Source organism: Lagopus muta, chromosome 3 (genome assembly GCF_023343835.1).
Source record: "Lagopus muta isolate bLagMut1 chromosome 3, bLagMut1 primary, whole genome shotgun sequence".
In the NCBI taxonomy this organism is placed as follows: Eukaryota; Metazoa; Chordata; class Aves; order Galliformes; family Phasianidae; genus Lagopus; species Lagopus muta.
The window spans coordinates 35,617,497-35,640,291 of NC_064435.1; the positions used below are offsets into that span (position 1 = coordinate 35,617,497).

A 22,795-nucleotide genomic window follows, 5' to 3' on the forward strand; every position below is an offset into this window, starting at 1 on the left:
ACTCAGATAAGGTTCTCTTCTTTCCACAAAGAAGAGAATCAATGCAATAGGGTGGAGAATTTGAATTGACTATCCCCTGTGGCTGAATTGACTACCCCCTGTGGCAAATACTCAGCACCATTAGCATCTTCTAGGTTAACTAGAACAGGGGCAGTGAAAAATGAACTGGTAGACAGACAACAGAAAAGTCACAGCATTTGCTGAAGATACAGGATACCAAAAAACAAAGTCATGAAATATGAAAAGATTTCAACACCATAGAAAATTCACAAGTAAGCACTGAAGAGCAGGAAAAAACATACATATATACTTCATTATCCTGATAAGAATAAGACTAAATACTTGACTGAACTTACTAGATGATCCCTCCTGCCCTCATACATTCTGACTCCTCATTCTTATCTTTTTGTTCTACATACTCAACTCCTTTTCAGATTTTGTTAAAGCACAGTTACAATATAGGTATTCAGTTATTTAATCTCCTGGCATTAATAGACATCACAACACGTCTTTCTGCACCAAAGGACCCATTTCAGGCAATGACAACATCTTTATTTCTTTGTCATATCCAAATGTTCTTTCGCAATCTAGTTGCCTTCTCTCTCTGAAATAACACACATTTTCACACTTCTTATAAACGCTACTGACCAGTTTTCAGAAGAAACGTAGTAGCCACAATTCAGTAATAATAAAGGAACAGCTTACCTCCTTCCCATGGATCAGTTATCACAAGAAACTCCCAAAAGGATGCAAACTCCAGTAGCAATGTTTTCCCTCTGTCTGCCAGCCCTTAAATGACGTTAGAAAGGGGGTGGATCCTGGGGCCACTCCTTCTGGTCATGCAGTAGAATTGCTTACACCTGTGCTCCCAAGGCTCCTGTGCCCCTTCACCAGGTGCTCAATTACTGGCTCAGGCCATGACCTAACCATTTGTATACAATCAGAAAACTTTTTAACTTCAAAATCCTAGAAGTATCTGAAAGTCTAAGCTAGTGAACTGAAACAAATGTGAATGCAATGTTTATATTAATAAGTTTATTTTTGTAGCAGTTATCTAGCAATGTATATCACATTTATCATTCCAAAAGCCAATCAACTATGGATTTAAATGGCTTATTGTTCAAAAAAAAAAAAAAAAACAAAAAACAAAAAACAAAAAAAAAACAAAAAAAAAACACCACCAATACCATCTCAGTTAGTTAAATTAATGAAGAATGGTGGCCTCTTCCAAATATCAGCCTTAGAGTTTAGCTTCAAGATGTTAAAAAATAACATTAATTTCATTTTAAAAACATATTTTAATGAATCACTGTAAATGTCACTTGAAAGGATATGAAATTCAATTTCTGCACCATCTGGAATGTACTCCTGATTAAGTTTTTCTGCAATGTGATCGTATCACCTAAACAAACTAATTAACATCAGAATGACACATTTTGCAGTTTCTGTGGCATTTATCTGTGTCCCATTTGCTTCACATGTATTTTTGCAGATTGACCTTATGCTTCAGTAATGCTATCAAGCTAGATGTGTGATAATTGTCCTTTAAGAATGAGCATGTATTTCGTTAAAACTTAACACAGTAAACTGAAACAGACTGAAAAAAAGAAAAAGAAAAAAAAAAGGCTTAGGTTATGTGAAATTTGGAACATAAAAAATCATCTACAAAGTCTCTTCAACTAAAATACAAGTCTTTGAGGCCAGCTGACTGCTCAAAATTTTGAATTGGAAGAATGTGTACTTCTTTCAATACTAGAATACCAACAGACCAAAATGTTTCAGTTAATCTGGCTTTTTTTTTTTTTTTTTAAGTACACATTAAGTTACCTGAAGCAGTTTACAATTCCCTTAGTTTTATATTAAAATTAACAGCTTAGATGTGCAGATACTCTTTTTTGGGGGGGTTTCTAGTGTTAATAGAATGTAATGCACTTTTACATAGTGTCGCTATTATGAATTCACAGTTCATGACTGATAGTATTCCTACTCTTAATAAAAACTCTCACTGTCTTCTGAACCATATGCGCCAGCAGAAATTGCATGTGGTACTGAGGTCAGCCTAACAGAGCACCAGAAAATACTGTTTATAAATATTTTTGAAAGGCACACCACCAATATATTGAATTTATGATTAACAGTACCTAATATCAGCCAAGACTGAAGCTATTATTTTGAAGCTCTGAAATGCTGTTTCTGTTCAACATTACACTGCATAAAATTGCAGTAAATTGGATTCCAGGTTTACTGCCAAAGTAATTAAAAACTCCAAAGTTTGCTGTTAAAACAGATTACAGAAAAATATTAAATACAACTGAACCTGGATGTTATTTCTCCTAATTGTGAGAAAGCGGCAGGATGGGAGGAGCAACTTGCATGAAAGAAGTCATATTAGAACTTTACATTTTAGCAAACACATTTTAGTGGAAACTTTATTGTAAGAAAGGGCAAAATAATAATAGTAATTTAAAGGAAAAAGCAACTGTTTCTACAGAATGCTTATTTGCTGTTACTTTTGAGAGCTAGTTCAAAGAAAGAGTGAAGACTGAATTCAAGTGGATTGCATGAGTCAAGCATTGTAACTTTTATTGGGCCTGGTTTTCTTTTCCTTTATATTAGTTTTCATCTATTGACTTAAATGGTGCTCAATTAGCATTTCTAATTTCCCCATATCTGAGAAGATTCTGGAACATAATTTTAAAAACAATAATTCTACAAACCCTAGAGGATTTAAGAGGAAATGAGGAAGAAGCAAGAAGGAGCAAATTTTAAGGAAATGAAAACTTTCCTTTCATCAGGTGTAATTTCTGCAAAATGAGTTTTATTAGAACTAAGAAAAGATTATAATTAACTACTGTCATTAAACTAGTCATGTGTAATGTCTAGAAGTTGGAGATTGCCTACAGCTACATTCATCCCCTGTTTTAGTGTATTCCATTACTATGCGTATTACAGCTAGTAGCAAGTAATGATATCACCTGTAACATACAGAACATACAGAAAAAATGGACATATATAGAAACATGTAGGCTAAGAGAATAATAAGAATACTGGATATGTAGTCTCTCTCAAGGCCTAAGAGAGATATTGATCAAGAGCAGTTAATATAAGTCAAAGGTGTGTGGGAAGAAATTTTCAGCTGAGTTGTGCACGACAGTATGGCACCACATCCAACAAGGAAGAAATTTACTATTACCACTATCACATTTTCTTTATTGAAGAATATTTTACTGTGAATGGCAGTGATTTGTGTTCAATTAATAATCCATCAACAGAACACAAAGAAAGCGAGTCTTCTGTGTTTCATATGCCTAGTGTCTGCCAGGACTGAAGAGCAATAACAGCTTTGCTTCCCACTTGGTGTCACATAGCTGAAAACTAAAATCCCATCGTACATGCTCAAGAACTGCTATCAGCCACCTTGCAGCCTCCATTGGGCTTCCTCATCTTCTGTGTCCACACACACGTGCTCTGAAGGGAAAAGCCAGAGCCACCTCAAGTTCCTCAATTGGAATGTCATTCCAGCCACAGTTACAATGACAGTCTAATCAGCTGATTAAAGATGAGGAATTACACTTTCAACTTCCACTCATTTTTTCAAATTTAGCACTCCCACTCAAAAAATTACCATGGACATTAACTTGGAATTTTAGCTTAACAGAGGCTAATTTCTAAAGATTAAAAATAGCTGGGCAGAAGAGTGCTCTAGATCATCCTGGATCAATATTCCTTTACTTCACATCCAGTGATGGAGCTTTGTAGCAGCACTAGATCCTACTCAGTTTATTTATTACCAGAAGTCTTCCCTTAAAATTTCAAGCAAGTCTTCTACATGTTCAGCAAATTATTTCTTGACTCTCTTCCCATCAGATATGAAAACAACTGATCTTCCACATAAGAATTGTTAACAGTTGAGTAGATTTTTCAGGCTTTACATTCAGTCTTTTCTTAGACTAAGGAATTCTACTCTACTTTCCACCCTCCCCACTAATTTTCCATACAGATTTTACTTTCATTTATTTTTTCTTAATTTTAGAACTTATTTTTGCTGATCTATAGATGCTGCCAACTTTGTTCATACACTTCTTGTAACAGGCTATACCGTAGAGCTAATTATGATGCTAATTAAGCCAAAATAATTGCTTTAATTTTCTCACTTTGCACACATTAGTATATATTAGTGTACTATGTTTTATACTGTTAGCCTAAATTCAAGCAGTGCTTGTTTTCATTCCACAATTAACCACAGTAACAAAAAAAAAAAAAAAAAAAAAAAAAAAAAAAAAAAAAAAAAAAAAAAGTGAAAAAGCTCTTGCGAAAAGACAACTACAAGCCCCAGGTATACTTTTGGATCTCTATTATTTGTAAAATGTCATTAGTTTTGTGCTTAACATGCTCAATTTGAGATATTAGATATAATTGTACAATAGTTAATGAGTGACTGACATGCACCAAAGAAGGTCAAGTGGATTCCAGAAGAACAAAAATAAAGTCCACATGAATAGCCCTCATTCTGTTGCATAATATTTTGTTTAGAAAAGATTATTAAGATTTTATTCCCACAGCATCTGTAGCAAGTAATTTATTAGTCCATTTTTTCCTTCAGATGGAATAAATAATTAATTCTAACAGTTACAATTTTATCCAATAACTGAAGAGCTATACAAAAATTAAGCGATACTTCTGTCTTTAGTTTAATAAAGACGCATTGATAAAAATAAATTTTACTAGAAAATATATGTGAAAAAGAACTTTTTACTATTTAAGAGATGCAAAATTTCCTTTGAATACAGTGGAAAGTATAACGAGGTTAGTGCCACGGACATTAGAAGTCACATTCGCCTAAACTCAACATCAAAAATGAAGGTACAGATAATAAATGAAAGCTATTTTAGAAGCAGTTTCCTACTGAATATATGTCTGTGTCATGCAAATCCTTGATCAAAAGCAGCAACAGACATAGCTGACAGACAGTTCAACCTTGAAATCTAAACATAAAATTATCTAGAAAGAGACAAAGTTTATGCTCAAGGAGCATACCATGGAAATACAGACAGAAACATCACAGAATAATAATGCACATTTCCCAGCTGCTTAGGTAACATATAGAAGACAACAGGAAAAGAATGTTGTAGAAACATCTGGAGTGCTGCCATACATTTATTTGGATAAAAGGCAATAATATGGGCAAGAAAACTTCATGGTAATAGGCGATAAAACAAGAAGTAAAAAACTGATCCCTCAAAAAAAGTATTAGTTGGCAAAGTGAATGATAAATACAAAGAAACACAACAGTTTTCATACTTGATCTGAAATAGTGGAGGGAGATAAATGATAGAAATATCTGCTGTGCACACTAAACAAATGAAGACTTCTTTGTAAAGTAAAAAGTACATTAAGGAATGTATTGGTAGTGATGGAAAGCTGGTGTGTACATGTTAGAAGTTCTTGCCCTTATTTAAGAAGAATATATAAAACTTCAAAATGACAGCTTTAAGCATTGTATCAGCTAAGACTCAATTAAAGCTCATTTTCAGATATACTGTAGGGAATGTTTTTTTTTGCCTCTTAATCCTTGAGAATTTTGCTGATGTTTATATGTCTAATACTGTCCATACTCTTGAATGTGATAATTAAAAGATTTTCATTTTGAGATGTAGAATAATATCCACAGAACTAATGAGCTCAATGGCTAAAAGGTGTGCGGATGTACAAATCTGTCATCCTGCAGTGGAAGTTTAAAAGGTCATGTTACAACAGCAGATTTGTTTCTTTCACACAGAGCGGTTAAAACCAAAAATTATGCTTTCGATTTCATGAAAGTAGTATATGGAAAATATAGGCAATTTTCATTTTTCATGTGGGCATTTTTTAATTGCTGCAGTGTTGGTGGGATTGCACAGCTGAAATTAAAAACACAATTAAAAACCTAAAGTAACAAACAAACAATTAGTTATAAACATATTTTATTTCTCATCAAATACTATTTCTTTTGCCTTTGAAAAAAAATTGACATTCCATTTGCAGCTCTGTAACAGAAGTGAAAAAGGACCTTGATCTTAAACTGTCTACGCAGTACTTAAAAATGAGGCCTTTATTCATTAGTCTTGTGTTTAAAATAGCCCACCTGGAGGACAGCCAGGCTTATTTCCTTTTCAAACCTGAGAAGACTTGAATCCATTTCATTTATTTCCTAGGAGATTGCTCTAATTACTGTACTGGAGTTACTGTGGGGCAGGCTCCTTTCAGTCGTTTCTATGCAAATGTTCCTCTTTATATAAAGTAACATATTATTTGGAGCAAGAACCAAGACATAAGTGAATTCCTTGACCATAAGCTTATTGACCTAGACCATATATGTTTCTAGTAGATATAGACTCCCTGTTCTCAGCTTACCCATCCCCACCAGCTTCCTCCCATATGATTTACCAGACTCTTAGAACCAGAAACACTGGTGGGGATTTGGGCCAAAATATTTGGGTATATGTGAAATTTCATTTTTGACAAAGCATTTTAGAATTTAAAAACAGTTTTTAAGAAATATATATACAGAACTTCTGTGATGCCTTTTCTAAAACATCATCCTTCAAAAAAAGACGACCAAGTTACATATATGGTGTTTGACACTGGGATGGTAGGTGACAGAAGTTTTCATCATTCCTTCTCAAGAACAGATTAAAGATCTTAATGTACTGGATTCATAAAAATTAAACTGAAATCAAGCTGTTCCTCAGGAAAACAAAACAAAACAAACAAAAAAAGAAAAAAAAAATCTAAAAACTCCCAAAAGACTGAAAAACAAGAAAAATACACACACACACACACACACACACAACCGCACAAACAAAAAATCAGTTTACTTAGAAAATCTGAATGTTGTGCATTAAAATTGAAAGAAAAAAATTACCTTCAGACCCTCACAGAAAAACAAGTGGTCTAAATTACATAAGTCTTTCTCAATCAAGCCTTCTATTATCTTTAGAGGATTTTTTTAATCAAATTCAAAAAACATATTCAAAAGAGATCTTCCTTTCAGCAGCAAGAATAAGATCTGAGCTAAACTTCAGCTATGGTGGGGTTTCTATTATGACATTCAGAAAGTCTACCTTGTCCACCACATGCATACTCCACAGAACATTCAACTATCATTATTATCTATTATTATCTATTATTACACCTATTAATATTTTATAACAGCATTCATTATTGAAGATCTAATACTTTCACATAACTCCAATGAACAACTATTCTTGTAAGAATAAATAGACATGGTACTTCCTAAAAAGACAAAAATAAAATAAAAATAATAATCAGTCATCTGCTAGATAGCATTTTAATTTTCCCTGATAGCAAATTAACAAAGGTTACAAGAAATTACAAACAATGTGCATTAATTTCAGAAATAAAACCTTTTGAAATGAAAGAAAAAATTGAAAGGAGAAAAAGAAAAAAGAAAAAAGAAAAAGAGAAAAGAGGAAAAAGAAAAAAGAAAAAAGAAAAAAGAAAAAAGAAAAAAGAAAAAAGAAAAAAGAAAAAAGAAAAAAGAAAAAGAAAAAAAAGAAAAAAGATGAAAGAAAAAATAGAAAAAAGAGAAAAAAGAAAAAAGAAAAAAGAACAACAGCATGGAAAGAGTTGAATACTCCCAGCTGAGATGTCAACACTAAGAAAATAGTCTCCTCTGAAAAGCCTCTGATGGTGGTACTAACTCACCTCTCTAATAGCATTTTTACCATTCCTTACAACACCAGAAAGTGTTCATGAAGAATAATGATGAATGTTAAGCTAGCATGTTAAGTAAAATATGGGCCCCAATTAAGTTAGTGTCAAATATCAATCAATCTGTGAATAGCTAGGATTTTACCTCTACGTGCTGATAACCACATCGTCTAATTTTCTGAAACAGTGCTGAGATGACTCCAAATTTCACAATTTACTTAACAAACTTCTTGATTCTATTATTGTTATCTTGGCTCTCATAGCAGTGCCTTCGATGCAATTTGTACAGGAGCACTTAACTTCCATGAGGATAATGTCACGTGTATCATCTTGTTGAGAAACTACTTTTCAAACATTATAATTACAAACTGCATGATAAAAATTCCACCAAAATTCTGAGCTCAATCAACTTAAATAATAATAAAGGGCATTTTTCTTTGCTGCTTAAGTGATATTTGTACTACCATGTCTCTGCATTATGATTTGTCATAAATATTAAGTAAAAAGATCCACAAGTGATGCAGGGTAGTGAAACTGAAAGATACAGGTTTTCAATTCATACCTGTTGTTTTATAATGCTCTTATCAGTGAGGACACAATAAAAATCCTTTTCAGTGGAAAGTTAACTTTGATTTTCAAAAACTCAGGGTCACATTACAAGTTTCGATTTACTTCCTAATTACTTAAACATGCTAGTTATCTTTAAAAAATACAGTAGTCGTTATGATAACAGACATCACCAAATTAATTGAAAAAATGCAAACTATATGCAAAAAAATGCAAACAAATATAAACCAGAATGAAAGCACAATTACTTTAGACATTCACCACTTCTCTGTTGCACTTCTGTTTACCTAATAGATTTTTAAGTAAAAACATGTGAATACAATTATTTATTTTGATCTATGAAGGGTACTCACTTTCTTATCTAGCATACAACTTCTAGTGAAGCAAGATCATATTCAGAAAATAAATAACCTATTTTAGATTTTCATTATGAAATTTCATCACCAAAGGAAGCGATCATGTAAACCTTTAATTGTAATGGAATTTTTACCAATCAGATAACGTTTTATTTCTTAGTAACTGGTTTCACCAGTTTTTTTGCTTGTTGTCAGATAAAATCTGTGAGTTTTATTGATGAATGCAAAAAATATCATAGCTCACAAACACTGCCACCTGAAATGAGTAGAGTTCAGAATTTTCTAAAATCATTGTATTCATCAACAGTAGTATAATCAATACTGTTATACCTATTATTAGTAACACGGACATTTATTCTACTAATAATCCCAGTATCTACTTGTGCTTGGGGCATACTGTACCCCAAACCATTTAAATATGGAAGTAGTAAATAAAGATTAATATAATGTATGCATAAAAATTTGATAATAATCTACAAATATTATATGGAACTTGCTGTAGATACAATGCTAAATATAACCCATGCTAACATAAGCGCTACATTTTATGAGTGCAACACATATCTTGATAATTCCAGCAAATACTTCTGCTTTAATCAGAAGTTTGAATAAGAACTCAATGAACTAGAGCATTATGTTCCATGTAAAGGAAAGTTTTATTCAAATGTGAAAAAAGTCATTCTTTGTCATTTGTGAGAGCAATTTCCTCAACAAGTTATTACATTAACTTTCTTAGTAATTTTCTTCAGCGGCTTTCAAAGCAGCTTCAGAAATTCTGATTTTTTTTATATACAGTTAATAATTCACCCAAAATAGAATTGTCTGTCTTCCAAGGATCAAAAAGAAGCTGAAATTTTCTATGGAACAATGTATTTTTTTTAGATGTTACTTCAGAAGGCAGCTGTAATTCCAATACTTTGCACTATGTACTTCAAAACCATGGCTGTTTACTATCATAGACAAATTCACAAAAACACTGCAGTTCTTACTGGAGTCCAGCTTCAAATATCTGATTGTATTTCAAACAGCAGCATTTTTCCTCTGTGGTTCCAACCTTCTAAAATCTAAGAGTTCTGTTGTTAACACACCCTCCCGTAAACCTAAAAACGGTAAGTGACCTACCTTAGAGAGTCCGCCTACTTCCAAATAGAAGCAGATAATGAACACATTCCAGGTGACCCAGAGGGCAGTCCACACCGTGTACTAAATACAAAGCCGGAAGAAAGCAAAAAGACAGAAAAAATAAAATATGAAGATGAAAGGACTTCATACTGAGCAGATCAATAATTTTTTTAAAAAAACCTGATATCAGTAAGCATTGTTCTTCTGGGAGCAGTCAAGTGCAGACAGTTCTGAAAAGGAGTTTTCCCCACATAAGTCTCATAAGAATCGCAAGAAATTACAAATCAGATAGCCTTTGTTGCTCTAAATGCATACTAATAAAACAGATTTATTCTTTACGGTTTTACACTATCCTACTGGTATCAATTAAATAAAAAATGCTGACTTTTGAAATGACAGTGAGTAACTCATGTTTTAGTTTAACAGATATTTCAGAATAGTATAATAACTTCAGTGGACCAAACTCTACAAACTATCATGAAGAAATACATAAGAAAAAAAGAAAACACCAAAAAGAAGATCTGTTGATCTGACATTTGGATCCTGATGGAAAATGAAAATGTTAAAGATTAGTCTGCTTTTTTAATGGTCTTTAAGGAGAAGATAATTTAATTAGATTATTATTTCAGCTGACTGTGCCTGATCCATTCGTTTTCCAGCCCTTATGGCTATGAACATGATCCTACAATATACCGTTACCACCTGGATATACCCAAATCTCTTCTAGGTTCTCCAGCTTTTTACCATGGTACAGGAATAATATACTCCACCCACAGCATAAATGGGAAATTTATTTGTCTGCCTTAAATCATCTTTTATGTGTGAATTGTCAGCATAATTGACTGTCTCTGTTTCCTTATGGATAAGCTGTTTACCTATATATGACAGTAAAACTGTGCACAATTAACAATCCAAACAGCGCAGCTCAGAAGCATTCACATCTGACTAGCTAAGTGCATACTCAATCACACTGGGGCTACCGTCACATAAAATCATAATGAGCAGTGGCACAGTCACTTAAAATTTATGTGCTTATAACCTTCGCAATTGAGAACTGCTGCTAAGTGGCTTTGCAAGTCTAATTAGCTGTAACCAGGTGAGGCTAATTTACTACTGTTTTCCTCCAATGTATTCAGAAATATGTAACACCCTAATGTGCACTGTGCCAGATTCTATTTCCATTCTATAGGTGCTGTCAACTTGGCTTTGTTAGGCAGGTGTCAATTATGTGCTTCTCTTTATGGCGTACACTGAAAAGTTCAATTGAAAAGGGCTGAAGTTTTCCACACCTTGATTATCCTTACATGAGTACGATGGTTTCTGAACACAAAGCAGGTTAGCTGTGTAATTCAATTTTTGTGAGGTATTTAGGATGTTTGGAGATCTCTGTGGCCTAAGAAGGAGATCATTAACTAAATAAAGGTACCACTATTCTCTAGCTCAAAGGGACAGGCAGGGTGGCAACTAAGGGTTGGGCTATTATAAAACAGACAGATCTTCTATGAGCTGTGAGCAGTATAAGATCTGTACTGTTCATGAGATCCACTTAGAAGAGGATATTCCATTTTATCCCATTTGCTGTCTTTATAGCAATTTATCATAAGCTCTGGATTTGGTGTCCTAAGAACATCAGGTGCAGAACGCTCAAAATTAATGAATGCTTAACACAAACCCAGCTGTTGGGATTTCAGTTTTATTTCAAGCACAACTGTTCATAAAAAGGAGATTTCTCAGCATTCAGGAGAATTCCATCTTTGTAAGAAATATTTTTGTTCGTACATGAATGAAATTTATCATCACATTAACAATGGGAAACACACTCGATCTGCCAGGTTAAGACAAATCCGTTTAGGGTCTCTGAACCACACAGATAAAACCTACCTGAATGTGCTTTCCGAGGATAAGCTATTCTGTTTTACTACTCTGTTCTAGTTATGCAGCAGTTAGTGAAAGAGAAGTGCAAACCAGATGTGCACATCAAAACACAGACATTGTGCAAAGGAGAGGCTCCTCCAACACACTCTGAATGGCGGGAATTATAAATGTAGGCTCTGTTTTGCTTAAGAACATAATAATTACATATTCAATAACTAGTTCTGCATCATTTCTAAAGTAAGAAAGTTGTTCTTCATATTTGAAAACAGCTTTTTGATTGTGCAAGTAGCATAATGTTTCCTTATATAGCGTCATAGGTGCTTAAGTGAGACTGTACTAACAGAAAAGTTTTAAGAAACAAAAGCATGAAAACAAAATTAGGAACTGTCACAGTTCTGGTTATACATGCCACTTTAGTTTTTCTTTGTGGCTGTGCAATAAAATGCAAACATTAGTTAGTAGGAATATATTTTTATTTTAAAGGATCCTACCTTACTCAATCACTGAACAACTAACTCAGTACTCCATCTCTCTTTGTCACTCAGACCCTGCTCTGAAGACAGAATATTAATATCCTCATGAGGTTTTCTGAGATACTCTTCACTGTAATGTGAGAACTGTACAAGCATTAACAAATTTATTTTATGTTATGAGAGAATGATACAGCTCTCAGAATGCCAGTGATGTTCTGATACATGCGGAGATTACACTCAAGTGTTCATACATTGAAGGCATCCAATGTAAGATGTTTTGAGATCTGTTTATTTTCAGAACACTAGGGTTTATACAGCACTTTGTAAGCTCAGTGTTCAGCAGCCAGTGGCCTAGTACTCAGCATTTGTGTAAATCAGACCATGAGATCTCCAATCATGAACCCAGAATGCAAGGGGAAAACAAAGCATGAGAGAAGTTTAAGAGACTTGCTTTGTGTAAAAAAGGGTTTTGCTGGTTGAGAGTAGAGATACAATTCAAATAGCCAGAGCAGTCTGCACAGGAAAAAACAGTCCTTTTATTTCTCCAGCCACATGCTTAATTCTTCCCACGTCTTCTGTATGCAAATCAAGTTTGTATTCTATAGCTGCTATCACCAGAAAACCAAGGTGTCTGTCCTTTCTGCTGAAACTGATATCTTTATACACATTCAGTGCAGTTCAAAACTTCTAGATCTGTTACGAAGGATTCTGCTTTGTGCCAGCAGAGAAACTGGTGGCAGTGATAGTTTGTCATCCTCTGTGGGAAGGGCCAACAGGCCAGGGAGTTCCATGGAGGTGGTTAGACAGCTGCTGTCAGTGGAGGAGCGGTGAAAGACCTGAAACATCAGTCTCCAAATGATCACTGGATCATTTCCCTTCCAAGGCACCTCCCTTATTCTGTTTCGTAATGTGAGCTGCCATTCAACCTCTCCCACCCCATGTTCTGAACGCTACCTGTATGGTCCTGCTGTGTCTGCACACACTTATCCCACTCACATCCAGGCATTCTTGCCCCACTCTTTAGTTAGTCCCACTCAGTTCATCGCTGGCTCATCTGATCTTAGCTTCAAAACCCTCTTCATATCTGGCATGAAGAAAGAATCTTCCACACAGGATGAAGAAATGGGGAGAGCTGTACTGTTGTTTTTGTGTGTGTGTTTATTTTATTTTTATTTATAGCCCACATCATGCATACCTAAAAATCATCTGGATACTATTGCCTAACAGATGCTTTCTGCTGACAAGGTCCCAGAACATCGGTGATAATTTCTGTTGATTTATTTCTCGGACACAATGTATGCTTTCTTGTTTTGGCCCTTTTGCACTCCGGATTAGATACTGCATGGGATGAGGAAGCATTTGGGGGCCTATAATTTATGAGGAGAGAATATTCCCTAAACATTAAAGGTTATATTTCTGTCCGTTCCAGGAAGTTCCTTTCAAATCCCCCTTTCATAATGTCAGACTCTATAACAGTGGTACTTTTATACCTCTTTTAGCTCTGCAAGTCATTTAGTCATTTAGTGAGAACTATTGGTGATAGGTGGACAGTTAGACTGAATGATCTTGTAGGTCTTTACCAAACTTGGTGATTCTATGATTTCATACTGACAGTGTTGCAGAGATACCTTTCATCCACCAGTGAAACATAACTGCTTTGAGAGTTAAACATTTGGTGTTGGATGGACACAAATGCCACTGAGAAAAAGGGAAATATATGAAGGATGGCTTGTTAAACTGAAAAGAGAGAAAGAGGAAATTTTTAAGTCTGAAAATTGCAAGCGTTCTGGGGTAATTTTAGTTTGGATGTACAAAGTATCTCAAGTGTGCATTTAATCTAAAACGCAGCACCTCCTCTGACATAGTTCACTAGGAGAAATGTTTGGTGGCCCATGGATGAGCAAAAGGAAAGGCAGCAACTACTCAGTCACAGATCTTTTTTCTGTAATAGCTGTCTGTGCCTCAGATGCACCAGAACTCACAGAGCCCTACTAAGTCATATTCGGGGAAGGCGACAAGGAAAGGGGCACAAATCAACAGGGTGGAGAAGTAATAACTCAGGACTTACGGGAATGGTATTCAAGGAGCAATTTTGGATGCTTAAATATTTCACACATATTGTGATACCACACAGTATATACTTGAATAACGTGTGAAGCAGGTAAAACAGTCCCATACATAGTTCAGCCATTCTTCTCATTTGAAGAAAACACATTTTGGCTTTTCGGGTGTACACATTGCCTATATATCATATCATTTAGTGGAATAAATTAAGGTGAATAAAGCAGAGATTTCCACTTCATATTTCCCCTATTTGAGTGTATTATTGTCATCTCTCACTGTTCATTAATATATTAATCTTTGGGCCAGGTATGTGCAATTTTAGCTATATGACTCATTGTTCGGAAGGCTTTTGAAGTTCCATATTAGAAGTAAAAAGAGGGGGAAAAATAACGTTAACAAGTATCCTGTTATCATTTTTAATCAATTTTAACAGCCTGAAAATCTAGCTGGTGATAGCAAGTTCTGTCAAGAAAGGAAAAGTATTCATAGGGAAAAGGATCACAGCAAAACGCTGGAGCTGAGTGACTGGTGTATTACACTGCAGTTAGAACTCAGATTTAGATGTTTTTCCTTCTTTGCAAATGTTTTGTATGTTCAGAATGAGCTAATATGGGAATATTAAGAATCAGCTCAGCACTATTTTATCTCCTGGGAACTTTTCACTGACGTAACTTAGCTACAAAATATCCAAATATTGAAAATAACACATCTGCTTAATGACAGGACAAATGGTTCACAACAATTCATCTAAATTAGAAAATAATAATAAAAAACCCTAGTAGTAATAATTATATTTAAACTAATTAGGACATTTGGGGTTAGTGCTATTTTTTCCCTCTCTTCGTGTTTGCCAAGCTTCTCTGAGAACTCAGAATTTTATACACAGCCAAGTGAAATTCCATATTTATTTCAGAATCACCATCCGTATTGTCCTGAATGTGAAGTTCTGTAGAATAAGTCAAACACTACTTTTTCTACTTGGAATTACAACAGCATTTGTCAGCAATGCTTCAAGAGTCAGCCATTATGTTGCAGTTCTGCCCAAATTTTTTATCATTCAAGCTAAGAAACAAAAGTAATTTCTTTACTCAGACTTTTACTTCAAAATACTTACACTGGTGTAAAATACATTTCTCCAGCTTATGTAGTCATTAAATGCCAGTGTTAAACTAGCTAGCTTGGCTTTAATGAGAGTGGGAGAGTTAGAAGCATTCAGCTGCTTCTGTGTTTATTCAGCGTTTAGTGCAGTCCTCATGGAGGGCAATGGCTCTGAATGCCCACACCAACAACTGCCTGCTCAGTTGTGACTGCAGAGCTGTAGTCTGTCCCCAGAGCTCCTCAGCTTAATTCAAGGTCTCTACCAGAGTGTGACAGAATATCATAGGGACAGTTTACCCACACATGCATCCAATCAATTTTCCGTAGCCAGTTTACAGAAGTAAACTGTTGTATCTGACATGATTCTTTCATGACTTCAGTGTTTGGTGTTCTGCTGGCATCATATGCACTAGCAAAGCCGATTTTCAGGGAAGTCTTAAGGAAAAGACAACGGATATCAAAAATACTTTTCCTTAAGTATTTGGTTATTCTTCCAGTTAAAGTGGACTTAGCTTAATCTAAACCAGAAACATCAATAGCCGAGTACATTAAAAAAACCAAACAAACAAAACAACATATTACTTTCAATATTTTTCTTTTGCCAAAACTCACAGAAGCTCTCACTCTACTGTGGAACATCAACCATGAACATATTCAGGGGCTTTGATGTGGCTGAAAGTGCAGATACGGTCTTGGAAGCCCATGAAGCTTCTCAGTGAATTTGGAGCACAGTTCACTTCTCAACCTGGGTAGGAATCTCTCTGCACACCATGCTTAACACATTCTGAAATTCAGGACCCTGCTGAAGATTTGAATCAAGCAGACCTTACATTTAAAGCCAGTGATAAAGACTTACTGCTGTACCAGGTAGAACACAGTTTCATGGTATTTCAGAAACAGGTGGGAGGCAGTATGAGTCCTTCCATGGGAAAGACGCCTTCAGATTCTTTTTGCTTTTGAGCTGGCACTTGTAGGGCTTTCTGCTGTCCATACTGTGGATTTCTATTGTGCTGTTGCTGCTAGCAAAGCCCTGATGTAGTTGACTAAGCCCTAGAAAGCACAGCTTCTGGAGAATCTGTTATTGGAAGATCCTCAGGCTATCGCTCAATGAGCAATTTAAGCTGGCTAAGACTATGTTGTTGCAAAAGAAATCAGTGCTTTTGTCCTCTGCCACTGGCTACTTGCTCCCATTTTCTCTCCTCCATCTCCTCCCTTCTTCTGGAGCTAGCCTTATTGTGAAATAAGGCAAAGAGCTGACCTGTGCTTAAATTAACAGATCACTGGTTTTCAGCCGATCTGTGCTGGTTTGATAGTTTATCAAGTATCTGAACACTTGCACTGGTGCAAAGTATAGATCAGTACAGGGACTGAAAGTAGGAACTGAGCAAAAATAGGATTATGTATTATTATGATATATTATATATTGTATTATACTATACATAATATTATATATATATTAATTAATACAAATTATATTATGTATTATATATCATATTAATAAATGATATATGATCATTGTGTCTCTATATATTATTGTGTTAATATATTATATATATATTATATAGATATATTATATATATTATAATTATAGTATATAGCATATAAAATATATTATGTCTATTATTATATAGCCTAAAACGTTCATTTACATTGGAAAAGACCGAGAAGCAGTCAGCATCTGTTGTGCTTCATTCTGACAGCAAAAGCAGAACTTCCATGTCTGAAAAGCAGAGCTGAACCTGAAGGGCAAGAGATGTGTGTTGTTGCACTTTACAAACCAATTTCTTAGGTAATTTTACAGATGCTTACCCTCACTTGTTTTCTTTGCCTTACATACAAAATGGAGAATGTGAAGCAGAAAGGCCACCAGTACTTGTATGTACATACACTGCTGCTCCAATGACAGGTATTAGATAACAGTGCTATTAAATGCATCGATCCATTTTCATCTTTTTATACTTTGCTCATGAAGCTTAGGGAATGTAAAGAACTTCAGCATATCATGGGTGTACTTTTTGTTCACTTTGTCTTTTAAGACATGACATGACAAGAATTACAGGATTTCAGGCTTGACTAGAAGAGATGAAGCTTTTTAAGTATTAGTTTAATGAGCCTTCTTTAGCAGACATTTATTTCTCCCTTTTGTGAGGAAACAAAAACAAACAACTTGAGCCTCTTAAAACTCATTACTGGAAACACAACTGAAATATTCCAGATACAGACATCATCAGCCAGAGATGTAACAATTATCCATTCAGGAGAAACTTATAGGGAAGTGAGAGGGATACTTCTGACGGCTGTTTCTTTCAAAGCTTTGAAAAGTATTTTTATTCCTGGTTATGTTGTGAACACAGGAAGATAACTATAAGGCTTCAAGTTACAAGCATCAGAGAAAATTCACAGCTATTTGGGGTGAAAGTGGTAAATACAGGGCTTCGTGAAGTTGTATGCAAGTAAGAGAAGATTTCTTTGTAACCCATAGGTCACAGGACCAAAGAAATTTCTTTAATATTTGCTTCTGCCTATTAAAAGGAAGATGCATCTAAATATAACCTATTTTTTTCCAATGGCTGTTGATTCTGATTGTAAAGTTGAAAACAATTTTTATTTCCTGTCTTTATTTAAGTTATCTAGAACTAAATTGTAGATGTTCCCATACTTAGCCAGGTATCTACTTGTGTAAAGACTTACTAAGAGCTTGTATCACTGTCATACGTCTGCAGTGCTTTCTCTAGGTTATTCTTAGAGCTTCCAAAATTTCAGAAATGCCACTAGTCCTCAATTTTCAAAAAAACATTGAGACATTCAAAGTTTCTACAGAAACAACATTTGGTGTTTTCATGTCAAGAAAATTATGTTTCGTAATGGGACAAGATTTAAAACCAATTGCAAAAAATAAGAGAGAATAAATGAGACTTACCACAACTATATATCGAGGCCTAAACTGGATGGTTCCAAATAAACCCAAAATGACTACTATTATTTGTAAGAAATTGCCAAGGATAGGAGCCCATTGGAAACCAAGGAAGTCGAAGATCTGTCTCTCTAATGCTGCCAGCTGTAAAAAAAACACATAAAGAGAACATCTGCTTTTTAATTATGTATGAGAGAGAATATTTTTCAGTTTTCATTTGTTATTTGTACAGGCTCAATCAAACTGAAGTATAGCAAAATTCTGGAATCTGTATTTCCAGGATGCAGCCCATGTCAAGTGTTGTCAATATGCTGCTATCTGTCTGAAGATAGCTACTAGTCATTGTACAGATCTCCTAACACAAAACTCTTGAGAAAAATATACAGATCAAACTTTAAGAAACTAGTTATAAAACCTCCATATAAAACTTGCTTTACAAACCAATCACAGAGAAGTTTTATTTTCTCCTCATATGCTGGAAAATACAAGGCTTAACAATATTCATTTAAATACAAAACTTGTTTTACATAGAGGCTCACGAAGATTGGGCAAAGTTACGTGAACCTTACTGTTGTTCCTGAATTGACATCATGCTCTCTCCTTCCTACGCCCGTGCTTTCTTGTACTTAGTCCCAGCTAGACTTTACTGTAAATTCCTCAGTCTCTTTCTTAAAGGAGAGAGATTTGGGCCAAAAAGGACCAGGATACAAGTTTGAGAAAAAAAGGGTATAGAAAACCATGGAATAAGCTGCTCTGGAGCCAGATGATCTACCTGAATGCTTCCAAATGCTGCTAAGCCATTTTGGGCAACTGCAATTCAAAAAGATGCAGTGGCAGCCCATCAGCTCTCTTATTGTATTTTGGGAAGGACTTTTAGGGGCATAAAAGTGAAGGAAGCGGAGAAACATCAACCTTCACTCCTACATCAGTATATGGTTTTCAGGTATTTCTGCACTAGTAAAAAATAATAAATAAAAGCAACAAAACAGAATTCTCTTCTTGCTCAGCTCCTGCAACAATTTATGAACATCTCTCTAGTAATGTCAGCTTTATGATTCCTCTGCAAACCCATTCTCTACTCATTCTTGACAATCCAGCCTATTGCACTAAAGATACAAAAATCTGCTTTCCTGGCAGCACAATTATTGAAGTTTAAACTTGGTTCAATATTTTTCCAATCATAGTGATACTGTTTCTGAGCAGCAAAAGAGAACTCTACTGAGCAGCAACTGACTTGCTGTGCTTGTCAGAATTTATTACGCATCTACTTGATTTTACTGATTTTACTACATTGTTACAAACCCAAAATTTTACTGAAATATCCACTTGTAATATTTATAACTGAAACAGAAGGAGTAAGCATAGCCCTAAGAATACCAATCAAAGTATTATCATATGTGGGCATCTGACATAAAACATTACAATTTTCACATAATAGCCATATTCAGTCCTCACTTACGAGATGGGCCTATGTGTACTTGAGAGCAGAATTGGTCCTCACAGTACAAAAATCATCCCATATGTAAGCCATGAAAAAGGTCTGTATGCTGAGGTTAATAAATATGATAAATGTTAACAATTAAAACAAACAAAGGTTGAACCACAAACCTGGTGTTTATCAATCAGTGAATTTATTCTGACTTTTATCAGCTAACCATCTGGCACAGTATACAGATACATGAAAAATTATCATGCAGCACGCAATATTTAAATGTTATCCTCCTGAATGAGTGTGATACTCATCTTTCTTGTGCTGCAGGTAGGAGAGAAGAAAAGAAGGAACACTTCTACATGGGAGGAAGCTGTTGGCTCATGTGGCATGAGCTATCTACCTTGCTACCACTCTGCCCTCTCTTCTGTTAACTCATTGACCTGTACCATACCAAACAAAAATTTTTTTTTTTATCCCTTAGGCATGGAAAAAATCTACAGAAGTTAATGATGAATCTAGATGATGACATATTTGCATGGACCTCTCAAATGGAATTTCAGTGTATAAAATCCTAATGGTGCATTTTTCACTTACATGGAAGTATGTGGGCTACCTAACCAGAACACAACAGTAACCGTGATATTACTCTCACCATGTCTTCCCCTTGTAGTAGTTTCAGGGGCATCACAATAAGGTCCTGTTTGGGACTTCACTACTGAAACCTCAGAATCACTTGCTCTTTCTAACACAATTCAGATGTCCTCACTTTGACAATACCTTTGTCAGTAGCTTTTTAAACCACGGGACACATCACAAGATACAGTAGAAGGGTGCTTTAAATCTCATGTGACATTATTATAGAGAGTTTCAAAAACTCTGCCTCTTTGGCATGTGGTTGGGGATGCCAGATCAGACTCAAACCTGCTCATCAACCAACCTTGATATTGACTGAAACTGCCATGTAGTCTACATGTACATGTAGATGTAGTCTGTCTACATTTTCACCCAGACTAATAAATGGAGCGTGCCCTGTAATGCTCCCAAGACAGAAAGCAGCTAGCTTAGGATTGTCCCCTTGCCTCCAGAGACCTTGTCTTTGAAACAGGGCAGCTGTGTGCAAACTATATACATATCTGCCTACCCAAAAGAGTTTGTTGGCCATGGGTGCACTGTTTGGTGAGACTGCTGGACAAAATGAGCTTAGTAAACATGAAAGAGAACTCAGTTTGCTAGCATCCACAATGGCATGCCACTGTCTGGCTTCTTCCTTAGGTACAGGTGAAATTGCTGGTAGAGTGAGCATATGGCTCACCCAGAATAGGGACTGAGAAAAGTCATTACCCACAGATGGCACGCAGCAAGAGATGGATGCTGTGCTCTCTTAGACATTTTATGTGGTGCTGAAACAGTGTGAAAGACAAAAGCCTGCAGCACAGATAGAAATAAAGTTATTTAGTATGTGTCCCTTAATGCAGTCCTGGGCAGGACAATTGATCAGTGCCTTAAATGCCTGAAAGACATAGTACTGCAATGGCAACAAACACAGTCACCATGTTTTGCCAACAGACCCATGTTAACAGGCTGGCTACTCAGCTTATGCCTAAACTGGATCAGAAATATAGTTTGCCTACAGGTGTACCTCCACAGTATCTGCCAAGCAAGCTCTGAGCTACAACTGGCAGAACTGGGCTCCTCAAAACAGGGTAGTGGCCAGAAGCATCTCCCAAATGGAGATGTACAAATGCGTGTATGCATCATAGGTATACACACGCATACAAAAAATACAATTAGCCTTTTTGTTGACTACTGTGATAAAGGCATTCACCACAAACAGAGAAATAAGTTTCAGTTTACTTTTCTGACATCTACCAAGGTATTCATCCATTCCTCCCCTCCTACCATCTAGGATACCAAAAGGGAGAGCTTCTTTCTGAAGCTGCGTTACCACCAAAAAAAGAAAAAAGAAAAAAAAATAATTAAAAATAGCATTTTCTAAGTCCAAAAGAGAGCAGAAGCAGAAATACAGCCAACTACTTAGAGTACTTATCTGGAATTGGGAGAGTTGCTTGTATTTCTTGCCTGCAGGGCTCTTTATTTTTTATATACAATGACAGCAGGTAAAACAGGAGTCCTGGGAGCAGAATGCCAAGTATACAGGAACAGTCCTTCCCCACTAATAAGTGCTTTTGCCATTGGGCTGTGCAGTAAGTCTTGCCTGTGCAGCTAGGTCACAATTACTTCCTTCTTGCTGACAACATGGGGTAATTTTTCTCATACTGACAACCCACAGAATATATTAGCAGGGAAAAAAATGTAAAGAAAAGATAGAGATAGAGGTATGTACATCCTGCTCAAATTACCACTCTATTCAAAGTTACGAAAATCTTAGATTCAGTATGGAAAGAAGTTAAAAAATAATACTAATAATTCAGGATTATGGCAGAGGAAATACATTTTGTTCTGGTTTCTTTATACTACTAAATAGAGATATACTATATGTGCTGCTGTTTTTATTAGTACTATTTCACCCAAAACAATTCCCAAGCAGAGTTGAAGAGCACAGACTTTTTAGATCTGTGAAAATTACAAAAAGCAGATCTTATCCTGGTCTACGATTTAGGTAATTTACTACACAAAAATCAACAGTATAGGAGGTGGAGAACAGGTGCACAATTTCAAACTATTTTTGCACGGATAGGAGAAGTCAGTACTGCACATGGGTCCAGAATCTCAGTAGCAACAAGTGACTGCCAGACCAACCTCAACCTTGTGATAGTCAGAAAGGAGCTGACACTGTGACAAAGATGTTGGAGCTTTGGGCATGTGATTGCTTTGGGCAATGTGATAGATTTGAAATGTTTTACCAAAAACATTCTGCTAACAAAGGAGCTCTGTTTCTGAAAGAGAAACCTTCTCGACAGAAATTCTGTTTTCATTACCATTTTCAGGTTTTTCTGAAAGAAAAAAGAAACAGATAAACCTTGAAGGCAAGACAGAGGTTTCCATAATAATTTGGCTCAACTTCTCCCATGGAACATAGCTAAAAACTTAGCAGGGCAGAGGAGCTGAAGGTTGACAAAATGGCTATGCTCAATGTGGGGGTTTTCTGGTTACCAGAAAGTGATAAAGAGATTGTGTCACTTCTAAAACAGGTACTTGTTTCAACTGGCACCAGTGACAT

The 22,795-nt window shown here is 35.5% G+C and overlaps 1 protein-coding gene across 3 annotated transcripts in view; it reads right to left on the reverse strand.

Moving 5' to 3' along the window:
* NKAIN3 (sodium/potassium transporting ATPase interacting 3) overlaps nucleotides 1-22,795 on the reverse strand; it is a 332,338-nt gene that overhangs the window by 151,213 nt on the left and 158,330 nt on the right. For all 3 annotated transcript variants that reach the window (XM_048938779.1, XM_048938780.1, XM_048938778.1), the window contains exons 2-3: nucleotides 18,189-18,326; nucleotides 9,759-9,839 (exon numbers count right to left, since the gene is read on the reverse strand). In XM_048938779.1, the coding sequence (XP_048794736.1) occupies nucleotides 9,759-9,839; nucleotides 18,189-18,326 (219 nt within the window). The remainder of the gene's footprint in view (nucleotides 1-9,758; nucleotides 9,840-18,188; nucleotides 18,327-22,795) is intronic.